General features: G+C 39.9%; 1 protein-coding gene across 8 annotated transcripts in view; it reads left to right on the forward strand.

Annotated features, from left to right (window-relative positions):
- ago4 (argonaute 4, RISC catalytic component) overlaps positions 1–15,175 on the forward strand; it is a 47,632-nt gene that overhangs the window by 21,593 nt on the left and 10,864 nt on the right. For 5 of the 8 annotated variants that reach the window (XM_004911572.4, XM_012957367.3, XM_012957371.3 and 2 more), the window contains exons 7-12: positions 1,098–1,185; positions 2,012–2,159; positions 9,859–9,978; positions 10,630–10,764; positions 14,067–14,200; positions 14,751–14,935. In XM_004911572.4, the coding sequence (XP_004911629.1) occupies positions 1,098–1,185; positions 2,012–2,159; positions 9,859–9,978; positions 10,630–10,764; positions 14,067–14,200; positions 14,751–14,935 (810 nt within the window). The remainder of the gene's footprint in view (positions 1–1,097; positions 1,186–2,011; positions 2,160–9,858; positions 9,979–10,629; positions 10,765–14,066; positions 14,201–14,750; positions 14,936–15,175) is intronic. The other 3 variants (XM_004911573.4, XM_002938838.5, XM_004911574.4) reach the window with 1 other exon arrangement.

Raw genomic sequence — 15,175 nt, forward strand, 5'->3', positions numbered from 1 at the left:
ACTCTTTGGGGAAAGAACAAAATAATTTTCCTGGTGCAGAATTTCAAGAACAGTGCACTACCATATATCATGTGCAAAGAAGTTATAAGCGCCAAATGTAATGCTTAAAATCTCCAAAACCTTTGGAATACAAGGAAGGAAATACCAGATGGGGAAGTACCGTATATACTCGAGTATAAGCCGATCCGAATATAAGCCGAGGTACCTAATTTTACCTAAGAAAACTGGAAAAGCTTATTGACTCGAGTATAAGCCTAGCATGGGAAATTATTTTACTATGGGGCTAGGTTAAATACATAAACAGCATGGAGTTGGAGAGAGAAAAGTTTGTCTCATAGTTTTTATTGTTTAACCTTTTATTATTTTTTTTTTAACTGTCAGTTTGGGAAGGCTAAGGAAGCTGCCATACTGAGTATCAATCCGCACATCACTACCTCTCATATAATATCACATAGTACATATTCACTGCCAGTCTTACTGTCCACAACCATTTTCCTTTCACTTCATAAGGTAATGCTTGGCAGAATAACCGATTGAAATTTGCAACATCACATTACAAGAAGACATTAACAAAGATTTGGAAAGCCCTGCCATTTGGGAAGTACTTGCCATAATGCTGTGCATCTCCTGTACGCGCTCCCGTCCTCGCAGAGGAGCGAAGACAGCAGGACGGGAGCGCGTACAGGGGAGTGCACAGCATTATGGCAAGTACTTCCCAAATGGCAGGGCTTCCCAAATATATATACTAGAGTATAAGCCGAGGGTGACTTTTTCAGCACATTTTTGGTGCTAAAAAACTCTGCTTATACTCGAGTATATACGGTATGCCTTTTTAATAGAAAATAAGATCCTAGCTGGGTATACTCACAAATATAATATGACAAATAGTGTTGCATAAATAATAGCCTCTGTCCAAGTGCAAGGATCAAAAAGTCGTCCACACGTTTTGCAAGGTCCGCCACCCTTCCTCAAGAGGATATAATATCACCAGGGATTTCTCATACGCAAAAGCCAATTGCGCAAGCAACAGTGCCACCACCTACGTTTTTGTCTACGCATTTTATGTTCAACAATCATCGTCCGTTTTTATTTTTCAGGTCTGAAAGTTGAAGTGACGCACTGTGGACAAATGAAAAGAAAGTACAGGGTGTGCAATGTTACTAGAAGACCAGCAAGCCACCAGACGTAAGATACTTTTAAAATTCTTTATGAAAATTATTCTGTACCAGCCTTTAAAGTACTATTATCATTTGTGTCTTGGTTATAAAACAGGGTTTTCATGAAAATATTTATACTGAATATAACTAGTGCTTTCATAAAATGACTTTCATTTATCAAAGAAAAAATTCTTTCATTTATCAAAGGAAAACTTCTTAGTATTTTTTTCCCACAAAGTGGGAACTCCTCTCTGCAAGGACCCCACCATGCAGCACTTTTTATATCATGGGGCTCATGTGGTACAAACTCCTGAGCACACATTGACACAAATTGCGCATTTCATCACCAAATTTTGCTCAAAACTGCAGCAAAAATGTGCAGTAACAAAAAATATATTTGCAGAGAAAAAAATCTTTGTGTGAGTAACGTACACACATTGTTGCACACAAAAATTGTTGCACATGTTCGTTGCATGGTAGCTGCTAACATATTTTGGGAATTTTTTGTCATTGTGAATTATTCAGAAGTTTTGCAAATCTTTCAGCAATCTTTTGGAGTGATTCGCTCATCACTATTTATAATTGACATTTTCTATTCCACTTAAGGACAAACATTATAACTGTCCAACAACCATTGTACTTTACAGGAAAATTCACTCCCTTATTGTTAATTAAAGGTGATCTTGGTATTCACCTTTTATAGACACTGTCTTTTCAGCTCATTGCCTTTGCTCAGCGAAACTTTGCTTATGATTTAAGACTTTTATAGTACAATGTGTGTCACATTTCTGTTCAATGTTCTGAGTTTTCTCCCATACAGTGCCCTTTGCGCATAATGTATCCTGTATATACAGGTTTCCTTTGCAGTTGGAGAATGGTCAAGCCATGGAGTGTACCGTTGCTCAGTATTTTAAGCAGAAATATAGCTTACAGTTAAAATATCCACATCTCCCTTGTCTGCAAGTGGGACAGGAGCAGAAACACACATACTTGCCACTTGAGGTAAGTGGATAGCAATCCAAAACAAATTTGTTAATTATTGCACCTGCAGGGAGTCCTACAGTAAATACAGGTTAGGACCTGTTATCCAGAATGGTCAGCACCTGGGGGTTTCCAGATAAGGTATCTTTCCTTTTATTTGGTTCTTAACACTAAAAAAATCATTTAAACATTACTGAAACCCAATAGAATTGTTTTGCCTCCAATATGGATTAATTATATCTTAGTTGGGATCTAGTACAAGGTACTGTTTTATTTTTGCAAATACAAAAGGCAATCATTTTTAGAATTAATTATTTGATTAAAATAGTCTGTGGGTCATTCTGTAATTTGGAGCTTTTTGGATAACTGATCCTATATGTACAGCACTGAACAAATATTAGAAAGCAGGGCTTAAACGAAAAAAAGTTGTTTTAAATGCTTCTATTTATCCGTGCACCTCATCCTCTAGTACTGGGTCAGTGTACCTAGTATCACTGACAGAATCCTTAAAGTGTCTATAAAAGAGTACCGGCCACCACAGGGGCTTAATGGCAAAAGAAATAAGTGTTTATTGAAAAAAAGTCCCGGTGTATATTTTTATTTTTACAAAATATCTGTGTGTGCTGGACTATATTGGATATTTAGTAGTGCAACTGCAGAAAAATAATAAATGTAAGCTTCATCTCATGAAAATAAGAACCATTTTAAACATTCAGTACTGATTCTGAAATATTTAAATTGGCTTTTATTATCCTTTCAGAACTTTTGGTTTTTCTGCATTCAGTCTTTGTGTTGGATTTAGCTATAATACATTCAAGGGAGTGCACACCAATGTATCTGGCCTAAGTGTTGAAAGAGAAGGAAAGGCATTTTGGCATTTTACTGCCAATAGATTAGCCACAATAGTGCAAGCTAAAACACTATATTTATTCTGCAGACATCTGTACCATACCTGTGTAAACAGCCCTAGAAGCTCTCTCTGTTTAAGATAGCAGCTGCCATTTTAGCTTGTTCTCAGCTTCCCCTGAGCACAGGGGGAGCAGGTGAAGGAAAAGGGAGAGAGGAGCAAACTGAGCAGACTCCTGGCCTGTGCCCTAAAGGATACCAAAGAACATGTGTACAAAAAGAAGAAAATAAACCCTGTATTTCTTTTGATAAAGGACTAGCGGCTTTTCTGTGGGTGCTTATGGCTGTATTTACATAGACCTTTCTGATAAAGCTTACTAAGGGGCACATTTATCAAAGTACGATTTGAGTCAGAATACAAAAATTTGTGTTGGTTCATACTGTGTGTATTTTTTGCGACTTTTTCGTACAACAAAATTGTATTGTCGTGCGGAGTACGAAAGTTTCAGATTCATTCAAGCTTTGGTATCGTGACTTTCCTTGGGCCATTGAGTCCTATGGGAGGCTTCCAAAAACATGCACAAAAGGATCAAAGTCAAAGGTTTTCCTGCAGTTTACGATCATTCGATATGAAAATTTTGTGACTTTCGGATCGCCAATACGATATTATTGCGACTATTCCAATTTTTTCGTAAGCATTTTTGTGATATTTGCGATCATCAGAAATTATCGTATCTAAGCCGAATTTTTCCCATTTCGGGATTCAAACTCGTTCTTTTTTACCTTTTTTTTAACCTTTCCTTCTCCTATACCCCTGAACAATGTAGATCTTTAAAAATATATTGCATAAAATGGCTCCTATGTGAAACCCTGCTTCATCTGAATAAACCGTTTTCATAAAAATTTTATGTAGCAGTATCTGCCAGTAACTAATTCTAAGTAGAAAATTGCCGTTTTAATTACTGGTATGGGATCAGTTATCTGGATTATTGAAACTTAGCAGATGCCGCTGCATTTCCCACCCTGGGCTTATACTTGAGTTAAAGGACATGTAAACACCACTCACAAAAATTTAATCAGTGAAATCTTTCAATATCTGCCACACTGGTTGTCCAGAGGTTAATAGGCTGCAGTTTCCCCTTTATCACTTAGATTACCATTTCCTTCTCTAACCCACTTGGCCTCCCCCTCATGAATTTGCTTTGGCTGTTGGCTTGTGGGCATGCTCAGATTATTAAAAACGCCCCCAGTCTAGCAGCCAGTGAAGAGATGGCATTGCTGTTTCCCATAGAAACTCAGCTCTAGCTGTCTTCAGTTTTTTTCTCTTTTCTCTCCTGAGCTCAGCTTAAACAAAGCATAACTTTTATCAGACCATTCTGCCTTTGTGAGCCTGCATTCTTGATGAAATTTATGCTGAATAAGGGTTTGTGTGTGTGTGTGTGTAGGCTGTTTGCAGATTTAAATATCAGAGTAAAAATGAGCAGCGGGTGAAAGGTGCTATTTGCTTTAGGAAATGTGATGGTGCTTGCAAGCAGAGGGGATATATGCAGTACAAATAATGCCATTTGGGTGGGGGAGAGACGTGCCCAACTGATATACATTGTAGGTAGATGTAGGCTTTACATGTCCTTTAGTAGGTTTTTCCAGTTTTCTTAGGTAAAATTAGGTACCTCCGCTTATATTCGGATCGGTTTATACTTGAGTATATACGGTATTTAAAATGTATTTCCTTTTTCTCTGTAATAATAAAACAGTACCTTGTATTTGATCCCAGCTAAGATATAATTAATCCTTACTAGATGCAAAACAGTCCTATTTGGTTTAATTAATGTTTTGCTTTTTTAGTAGACTTAAGATATGGAGATCCAAATTATGGAAATACCCCTTATCCAGAATACCCTTGGTCCCAAGCATTCTGGATAACCGGTCCTATACCTGTGCTAAGGGCTGCCCTCTGTTTACATGCACCATGATTAGTATGATCCCAAACTAAGGGCACACATACATGTTAGGTTACATCAGCTAGTTAATGGACAAAGTTTTGTGTCTTACAGCCACAGGGCCTTCTGTTCCAGTTCCACAGTTCTTTCTGTTTCATGTTTTTTGGCAAGATTCTTTAAAGGAACCGTAACACCAAAAAATGAAAGTGTATAAAAGTAACTAAAATATAATGTGCTGCTGCCCTGCACTAGTAAAAGTTGTGTGTTTACTTCAGAAAGTCTGCTATAATTTATATAAATAAGCTGCTGTGTAGTATGGGGGCAGCCATTCTAAGTAGAAAAGGCACAGGCACAGAGCAGATAACAGATAAAACACTATTGTATTCTACAGAACTTGTCTGTTATTTGCTATATAACCTGTGCCTTTTCTCCTTTTTTCCAGCTTGAATGGCTGCCCCCGTGACTACACAGCAGCTTATTATATAAATTATAGTAGTGTTACTGTAGCAAACACACCAGTTTTACCAGTGCAGGGCAACAGTGCATTCTACTTTTATTACTTTTAAGCTCTTTTATTTTTTGGTGTTACTGTTCCTTTAATAGGCCACTTAATATGATAATAATAAACTGTTAGTATATATTCTGAAGGTGTAGTTTTCCTTTATTTACTCCTGCATAAAGATAGACAGTAAAGGCTTCCCTTTAAGGCAGGGGTAGGGAACCTATGGCTCGGGAGCCAGATGTGGCTCTTTTGATGGCTGCATCTGACTCGCTGCCAAATCTTTAATAAAAAAAAATAACGGGGGTGTGGCCTGCGCTCGGCAGATAGAAGACGAGTTCTAAGCCTTAGAACACATCTTCTATCTGCCGAGTGCAGGCCACTCCCTCCTCCGCATCGCATCCGTCATCCTTGGGACCCACCCTACCTTGCCCCTGTGCTCGGCGGATAGAACACGTGTTCTAAGCCTTAGAACACGTCTTCTATCTGTTGAGCGCAGGCCACGCCCTCCTCTGCATCCGCATCCGGCATCCTTGGGACCCACCCTACCTTACCACACAGCATCCGTGGCCAAACATATTGTATGGCTCTCACGGAATTACATTTTTTAAAATGTTTTGGGTTTTTATGCGCTTCTGCAGCCAAAAAGTTTCTGACCCCTGCTTAAGGGGCTCTGGCACAGGGGAGATTAGTCGCCCGCGACAAATTTCCCGTTCGTGGGCATAATCTCCCCGAGTTGCCATCCCACGGAAAAAGTAATACCGTGGATCCACGCGTTGCCCCATATGTAGGCTCCACGGAATTACAAAAATGATGTCAAGCCAAAAAGTCTGCCCTGCTTAAGGGCTCTGGCACAGGGGAATTAGTCGCCCGCACAAATTCCCTGTCGCGCGACTTTCTCCGAGTGCCATCCCACCGGAAAAATGAAGTCACCGTGATGGCACACGCGGTGCGCGTGCCAACATATGTATGGCTCTCAAATTACCCATTTTAAAATGTGGTGTTATGCTCTCAGCCAAAATTCCGACCCTTTTAGCGCTCTGGCACAGGGGAGATTAAGTCGCCGCGACAAATTTCCTGTTCGCGGGACTAATCGCCCGAGTTACCCAGAAAAATGCTAAGTCGCCGGTGGGATGGCACACGCGCGCGATTTCGGCAAACGCCTGCGCAGCATGTCTATCCCACGGCGACTACATTTCGCCGTGGATGGCAATTCGGGGAGATTAGTCGCCCGCGAACAGGGAGATTTGTCGCGGGCGACTAATCTCCCCGTGTGCCAGAGACCTAAAGGGGTAGTTCACCTTCAGGTTAACTTTTAGTATGTTATAGAATGACCTATTAGCAACTTTTCATTTGGTCTTAATTTTTTATTTCTTATCGTTTTTAATTGTTTACCTTCCCCATCTGACTCCTTCAAGCTTTCAAATGGGGGTCACTGACCCCAGCAGCCAAAAAACAATTGCTCAGTGAGGCTACAATTTTATTGTTAGTGTTACTTTTTATTACCTATCTTTTTTATTAAGGCCCTCCTCTATTTATATTCCTGTCTCTTTCAAACCACTGCCTGGTTGCTAGGTTAAATTGAACCCTAGCAACCAGATAGCTGCTGAACAAAATAAAAAAAAAACGCAAATAATTTAAAATGAAAACCAACTGAAAACTGTCTCAGAATAGCGCTCTCTACATCATACTAAAAGTTGATTCAAAGGTGAACAACTCCTTAAACTGCAGGCCCAGAAACACCATTACATTGCCTAAAAGCAACCACAGTGCTTTAGAAATATGTTTGTGTCTTTATTAAACTGACATTTAACTATTGAACAGTATGTGTGAAGATTCAGGGTGGTGATTTATTTCCCTTACCTTAACCCTTTCAGTGCCAGCTGTTTTTTTTTTTTTTAGTTTTGGTTTAGCTTGACTGAATCTGTTTGTGTGTCTATGCAAGGGCTTCAGAACTGTGGGCCAGAGGGGCCATAGAAGTCACAATTGTTAAGGTGGACAGGCAGGTAGGAGGCAAGAAAGGTTGCACAGCTAAGAAAAATTACAATGCTAAAGTATTCGTTTTTGTAATAAAATCCACCCCTCCTGTGCATGGGGCTGTGTCCTCCGGGGCAGAGGGAAGCATATCTGTGCGTTTTTCAAAGTGTAGATACGCTGGCAGAAATAACACCTCTTCTCTTCCATGCTATACATTCCTCACATTTTGCATAGTATCTAGTGATTTTGCTTTTCTTTTTGCTCTAGCCTCTCTATTTTAAACTGTTGTACTGTCCCTTCTTTCCTGTTCCCTGCTCTTTCTCCTCTCTCCTGTGCTTCCCTTTGCCCATGCTGTAGACACTTCCTTCAGGCTGTCAAGTCTGCCTTTTTTGAGGCATCAGGCTAGTCTGTCTGATACATTGGACCCACAAATTGCATTAAATCATGTAATTTTTAGGTCTGTCAAACATGTCAAAGTTTAATAGGTAGCACTTTAGCTTTTACCAACTTATTCCTATAGCATGTCTTTTATATAACATAACTAAACGTCAGGATATTTAGTCTGCTAAATAGGTCCATGTTTCCACAATAGACCTGATAACTATGCACAAACTAGAAATGTCTCGGGCCTTATAGATAGCCAATCCTCAAGGTAGATAAAAAATTCATGGTCATTATCTTTATCCATTTCAACAGCAAGTTATGTGTTGCAAAACGTACGCAAATTATCTAAGCAAACACATGGAAACAAGAATATAGGAAAGCACAATACAGTACAAAGGTTTAAAAAGATTAATTAGCAAGGATAAATAGAAATGGTACTCTATTCCAACCATGTGGTCTGAGTCCATTTAATCTTTTATGTCATTGTTATGAGAGGTTGTGAGTGGACTTTTAATGAGACATGCCATGGGTATGTATCAGAAAACCACAAAGCCACCTGGACCTGTCTCTTAGATGTCATTTCACTCATTACACGGAATTACCAAAGTCATGGGTGGGTTGGGGGTGGAGTTTCAATGTTAGGAGAATTCAAATGCTGAGCCACTTCCCTGGGCTGGTGCTTCTTTTTGGGGGGTGAAAAAAGCACCAGCCTGGAGAACTTTCTTCAGCAGTATTATACCACCATGTTTCTTCACATTTCTCCGCATATTTACTACTTGTATTTTAAAAAGCACCAAGGATGATAATCCCTTAGCTAAAAATTTAGATTGGATCTCATCAGTTTACAACATAACGACCAGGGAGATCCCTTCTTGTGAATTGACTTCATGGTATCAATTTCTTAATGTGGTTGCAATGAAAGCCCACAGTTCAAAATAGAGGGCTGCCATGTGGTCTCCTATGTGTTTTCCCTCCACTCTGATTATTGTTGTTTAACATTTTCAGTGGTAGTCTGAACCTTTCACTGTTTGTGTTTTCCATTTAGAGCAAGGCTGCATAGCCAGATTTTGATGGTTTTTCCACCAGCTCTAAAACAAGCTGGAGAATAGTCCATTTGTGCCACTAGCTTTAGGAATTCCTTTGATTATATTTTGGTGAACAATTTTGCTGGCTTAAATAGTCTTTCACTGAATAGTCCCTATCACTAATCTCGTCCCCCACCCCCCTCTCCAAAAAACAAAATAATGCTACTAGTCATTGCATACTACAGCAGGCAGTTTAGTGGGAAAATTTGAAATCATCATAAAAGGAGCAAGTTTTACCTTTTAAAATACAATATTTAGTGTGTTGAAGGAAAGGTAAAAACTAAGTAAGCTTTATCAGAAAGGTCTATGTAAATACAGCCATAAGCACTCACAGAAATGCTTCACTGAGCCCTCTATTAAAAGAAACACAAGATTTCTTGTCTCCTTTTTTCCTGTGCCAGAGTGCACAGCTCTCTCCTCTCTCCCCTCTCCTGCTCCCCCCTTCCACAAGAATGCCAAGAACTCCCTCCCCCTTTAGGAATGTGTGATCTGAGCCATACCGCAGGAAGCTTCCATATAGTCTTACAAACTTGGCATGCATAGGGGTCTTGGTCTTGGTGCAGGAGCGTGGGAATTTTGTTTATAGAGCTCAGCGTTTTTTGAGAGAACTAAAGGTATGCCTGTAGTTTGTGATTAACACTTTATTAGCCTTTCCTGATGCTTTAATGAGACCCTTAACAGTCAGATGCGCAACAGGTGATTTGTGCATGGCTTTATGATGTGCAGACTACTTGGAATTCACTATTTGCAGGGAAAAACAGGGAAAAATGTGTCTTGTTAGTATTTTAAATCTCTTAAATGTACTAATATAACATTTAGAAACAGCCATTTTTGGGAAAATTAAGACAAAATTATGGTATCAAATCTGGGAGCAGCACCCATTAAAATTTAAAAAAATTATTGTTTTTAACCGTACTTTAAATTCCATATTAGCTATGCTGAAATTGAAATTTTGTTCTCATTGCTTCTATGCAATGTGTATCATCTAGGTTTGCAACATTGTAGCTGGACAGCGATGTATTAAGAAACTGACAGACAATCAGACTTCCACCATGATCAAAGCTACAGCTCGATCTGCTCCAGACAGACAGGAGGAGATCAGCAGGCTGGTGGGTACCTAATATTCTATACTTGTATACTATAACTCATGTCATGTCATTGGGTTCCTGACCTTTGTATACTTTTCTCTGGTTCATGCTCTAATTCAACCTGAACATGGCAGAATATATATGTATGCTAGATTATTGCTCCATCAGGTTTACAATCTAAGTTCCCTATCAAATTCATACACACTATGGTGTGCTGCAGTTCTGGTAGGATTTTATAAACCTTGCACAGCCTGATCCTTTGTGTAAAAGTCCACATGCAATAGAGGAAAGAACATCATCATTTCAATAGGGATTTGCATCCATTCCATTAAAAATTCTTATTGTAAGTTACATGAGGGGGTGAAACAAATTGCTAAATTTTACAGGAGCTTATTTCATCTTGTTTAATATAGTTTGTTGGTTTAATTTTTTGTAGTAGAAGACTGTTTTAATTCACTTACTTGCCAAGTGAACTCTTTATTATGCCTACAGATCGGGAGAGAGAATTGTCTTGTTTATAAATAAAACCACCATATTAAAATAATGTCATTGCAAGCTGTTCCACTTTTGATGCCTTAGGTGTGATGCTGGCATGTAGCCAGTCAGACAACGGTACCATATGTTAGTATTTCTACAATATGAAGTGAACTCTACCTACTTATGTTTTCCTAGGTGAAGAGTAACAGTATGGTCGGTGGACCAGATCCATACCTTAAGGAGTTTGGTATTGTTGTTCATAATGAAATGACAGAGCTAACAGGCAGAGTCTTGCCAGCACCAATGCTTCAGTATGGCGGAAGAGTGAGTGTATGAGACTACTTTTAACTTGTAACTTATAAGTCAGCATGTTAATAATTTAACACTTATAGATCTGTCAGCAACCCTTCTTTTAACCTTTGCTTACTGCAAGACATCATGTTAGAAATGGTATACCTGAAACAGAATACTGCAGGATATTTGAAAAGATTTTTCCTTTGCTCCCCATATACACCCCAACAGAAATCATGGATTTTTTTTAAAAATAGAAGTGGCATGGGGAAACTAGAAATGTGAAACCAGGTTAAACAAACAGAAAGGAGCCAGTACCACATGGACCTATTGATGGGACATTCCCCTACCAGGTCTGCATAACCATTCTTTGGCCTACCACAGTGCTGTCCAACTTCTACGGTGCCGAGGGCCGGAATTTCTCTAGCAGACATGGTGGAGGGCCGCTAATGGAAGCCAGTTTTGACCACTCCCCTTTTTGAAACCACACCCACTTCAAACCACACCTATTTTATCACAATGGTGGTAGCACAGCAAAATCCCAAATGCTTGGTCCTTACAGTGGGGATATCAACCATCATTCATATGTGAAAGAATTATGTCATATTAAGATATACCCTTAAATTCCATATGCCTGCTCCTCCCCTGTGGATAGCAGAGCAACCCCCAGTACATAATTACACACCTTAGGGACCATTTAATGGCTATTTCCAACTGCTAACAAACTCCCACAACAAACCCCTGCCAGGTTCACCTCCCACAAGCAGCATAGGGCAAGCAGAGTATCGCACACAGAGGCAGCATAGGGAAGGCAGAGTATGGCACACACAGGCAGAGTGTCATACTCTGCCTGCCCTATGCTGCCTGTGTGTGCCATACTCTGCCTGCCCTACTCTTCCTGTGTGTGCCATACCCTCCCTGACCTATGCTGGCTGTATGTGCCATACTCGGCCTGCCCTATGCTTGGCTGTATGTGCCATACTCTGCCTGCCCTATGCTTGGCTGTATGTGCCATACTCTGCCTGCCCTATGCTGGCTGTATGTGCCATACTCTGCCTGCCCTATGCTTGGCTGTATGTGCCATACTCTGCCTGCCCTATGCTGGCTGTATGTGCCATACTCTGCCTACAGTACCTATGCCTGAGGTGTGAAGAAGTGAACAATGTGGGTGATTACAGCCTGAGGTGTGAACACTGCAGGGGTTGAACAATGCAGGTATTAAAAGGTGTGAAACACAGGGGATTACATTTTTAAACAATACAGAGGGATTACAGCCTGAATCTGAGGTGAGAACCATGCAGGGGCCCAGTTAATCTCAGTACTGATACCATTTAATGCTTACTCAAAGGTAAGCCATCAAAGCAGCCAGACAGGTGGGGGGCCACACAGAGGGGGGTCGGCCCGCGGGCCGCCAGTTGGACAGCACTGGCCTACCACATAGCAATTCAAATCAGACAAAAGATCCACTTGTCTGGCAAACTCTTCAAAAGAGCTTATTTTGGCCTCTCCTTTGACCTCTGCTTCTCCATCTGCATTCTTCTCTCTCGTGTGTCTGCACTGCCACACAGAGCAGAAATCAGCACTAAAATGCATACTTTAGTGTTTTTGCATCATTATCTGCTCTATGTGTCTGCACACGGGGAGAAACACAGGTGGAAAAATGTTGAGGCATAGGTCTGTATCATGGCTACTAAATGCCAGAAAATACCCTGACGTAAACAATACTGAGAAATACCTCTGCTAAACAGAGACAATTATCAGTAAATTATCAGCTTTGTCTATTTTTGTAGCTGCTTCTAGTAGCTCCTCTAGTACCTTCCTCTCAAGGCAACTTCCGCGATTTCACCGAAATCGCGCCGCCGCGTATGCCATCCCACCGGTAATTTACATTTTCACTGGTGGGATGGCATTTCGGGGAGATTAGACACCCGCAAACAGGGAGATTTGTCGCAGGCTACTAATCTCCCCGTGTGCCAGAGCCCTAAAAGTTGTGTGTTTGCTACAGTAACCCTACTATATATAAAATTAGCTGCTGTGTAGGCACGGGGGCAGCCATTCAAGCTGGAGAAAAGGTAAAGGTTACATAGCAGATAACAACTGATAATCTCTGTAAAATACAATAGTTTTATCTGTTATCTGCTATGTAACCTGTACCTTTTCTCCAGCTTGCTGCCCCCGTGGCTACACAGCAGCTTTGTTTATATAAACTATCTGAGACAAACACGCCAGTTGTATCAATGCAGGGCACCAGTACGTTATATTCTATTTACTTTTATACACTTTCATTTTTTGATGTTACTGTTTCCTTAGTCTCAGGAAAAAGGGACAACTGGAAAAAAAAAAGTGCAAATCAATCTTGAATGCAAAATACTAAATCACGGTGGTACGCTTTTACCATTAACTTTAGTTCATAACCTGAGACATAACACAATTAATGTTAAGATCTATAGCAGTAAGAATCTTATTATGAAAAAGTTCCCTGGCTGGTTGAAACTTTATATATATATATATATATATATATATATATATATATATATATATATATATATATATATATATATATATAGTGTGTTTTTTTTTGTTTTTTTTTCCCCCCCATATTGACTTTAGTCTTGCCAAAGCTGTTGATGTCTTGGTCACTGTGGCCACAACTTTCATCATCTGTCATAGCCCTCCCAATGTATTATATTAGTTATAATTCAAGATGGTATTATTCAAACTGGTTATGAGTTCGGCCAAACTAGCATTAAAGGAGAAGGAAAGGCTAATAAAGAGTTAATCTCAAGCTGCAAGCATACCTTCAGTTCTCTCAATAGTGCCCTTAAGTCTCCCCATATTTCTCCGGTTCAGATGATCAGAAGCCTCATAGGAAAAAACAAAACAAAACGCTGAGCTCTGTAAAGAAAGTTCCCATAATGCCTTGCTCCTGCACCGAGACCAAGACCAGTGTACATGCTCAGTTAGACTATGAGGAAGCATCCTGCTGATTGGCTCAGATCTGCATTCCTAAAGGTGGGGAGGAGAGCAGGAGAGAGGAGATGTTGCGTGTCTCTGGCACAGGAAAACAGAGACAACAAATCTTTTGACAGAGTGCAGTGTTTTTGTGAGCACTTATGGCTGTATAAACATAGACCTTTCTGATAAAGCTTATTTCGTTTTTTACCTACTCCTTTAATGAATACCTTCTTAGCAGGGTATTAGGTGTTATGATCTGTGCAGGGTAATTCCATGTATGCTGCATAAATGTAGATTTAGCCTGTACAATTCAACAGGAATATTTTAGGGTGAAGAGGTCCATGATTTGTTTATCTATGTTTTTCTTTGTTTCTTTTGCTCACTAGAATAAAACTGTAGCCACACCAAACCAGGGTGTTTGGGACATGAGAGGAAAGCAGTTCTACGCTGGTATTGAGATCAAAGTTTGGGCTGTTGCTTGTTTTGCACCACAAAAGCAGTGCAGAGAAGACTTGTTAAAGTGAGTGCTGCATTGATAAAAATGTCACATGAAATGGGCAGATATTCACTTCCTGTAAAATGTCCTTTGTTTTTTCAGAGCAAAGTCTTAACTTCCCAATACAGGCTTTTCTATTACAAACTGAACTCTTGGTGCAGCTATAAATTGCAATGTTGCAGATTTTAAGAGTACAGCCCTCTAATGATACCCTTCGGCATAGCGTATATACAGAATATCCCTATTGGGATACATGATTCTTGGGAAAAGCTGGTACCCTGCATTCCATTCACTGTGGAAGATTGGCTGGGGGGTTATGCCCTAGATATTATCTTATAAAAGAGTTGCTGTGGTGCTTCCCTCAGGACAGCAGGCCTTTGCCACAAGTACAGATGAATTACATTTGAGTTTATTTTAGGATTTAAACAAAAGGAATTCTTTATCTGAAAGAGGCATTCTCCTCAACCTTAATGATTTGTTTTTCAGGATTTACATGCTTTTTTTCTCCCTTAAAAGAAATGGTCTTAACTTTCTTAATACTGGTGTGTTTTATTTTTGTCTTTTATGGAAACAGAAGTTTCACTGATCAGTTGAGAAAGATCTCCAAAGATGCAGGGATGCCCATTCAAGGTCAGCCTTGCTTCTGTAAATATGCCCAAGGTGCGGACAGTGTGGAGCCAATGTTCAAACATCTGAAGTTGACATATGTTGGTCTTCAACTTATTGTGGTGATTTTGCCTGGCAAGACCCCAGTTTATGGTAAGATCACTTTAAGCATAAAAAGCAGTAAACTTAAAGTATGGTTTTTGCATTTTATATTAGTTTGTGTTTTATAACTGGGGTTGTTTTCTCTGGAAAAGAGGCGCTTGCGAGGGGACATGATTACTCTGTACAAGTACATTAGAGGGGATTATAGGCAGTTGGGGGATGTTCTTTTTTTCCCATAAAAACAATCAGCGCACCAGAGGTCACCCCTATAGATTAGAGGAACAGAGCTTC

Source organism: Xenopus tropicalis, chromosome 2 (genome assembly GCF_000004195.4).
Source record: "Xenopus tropicalis strain Nigerian chromosome 2, UCB_Xtro_10.0, whole genome shotgun sequence".
NCBI classification, from domain to species: Eukaryota; Metazoa; Chordata; class Amphibia; order Anura; family Pipidae; genus Xenopus; species Xenopus tropicalis.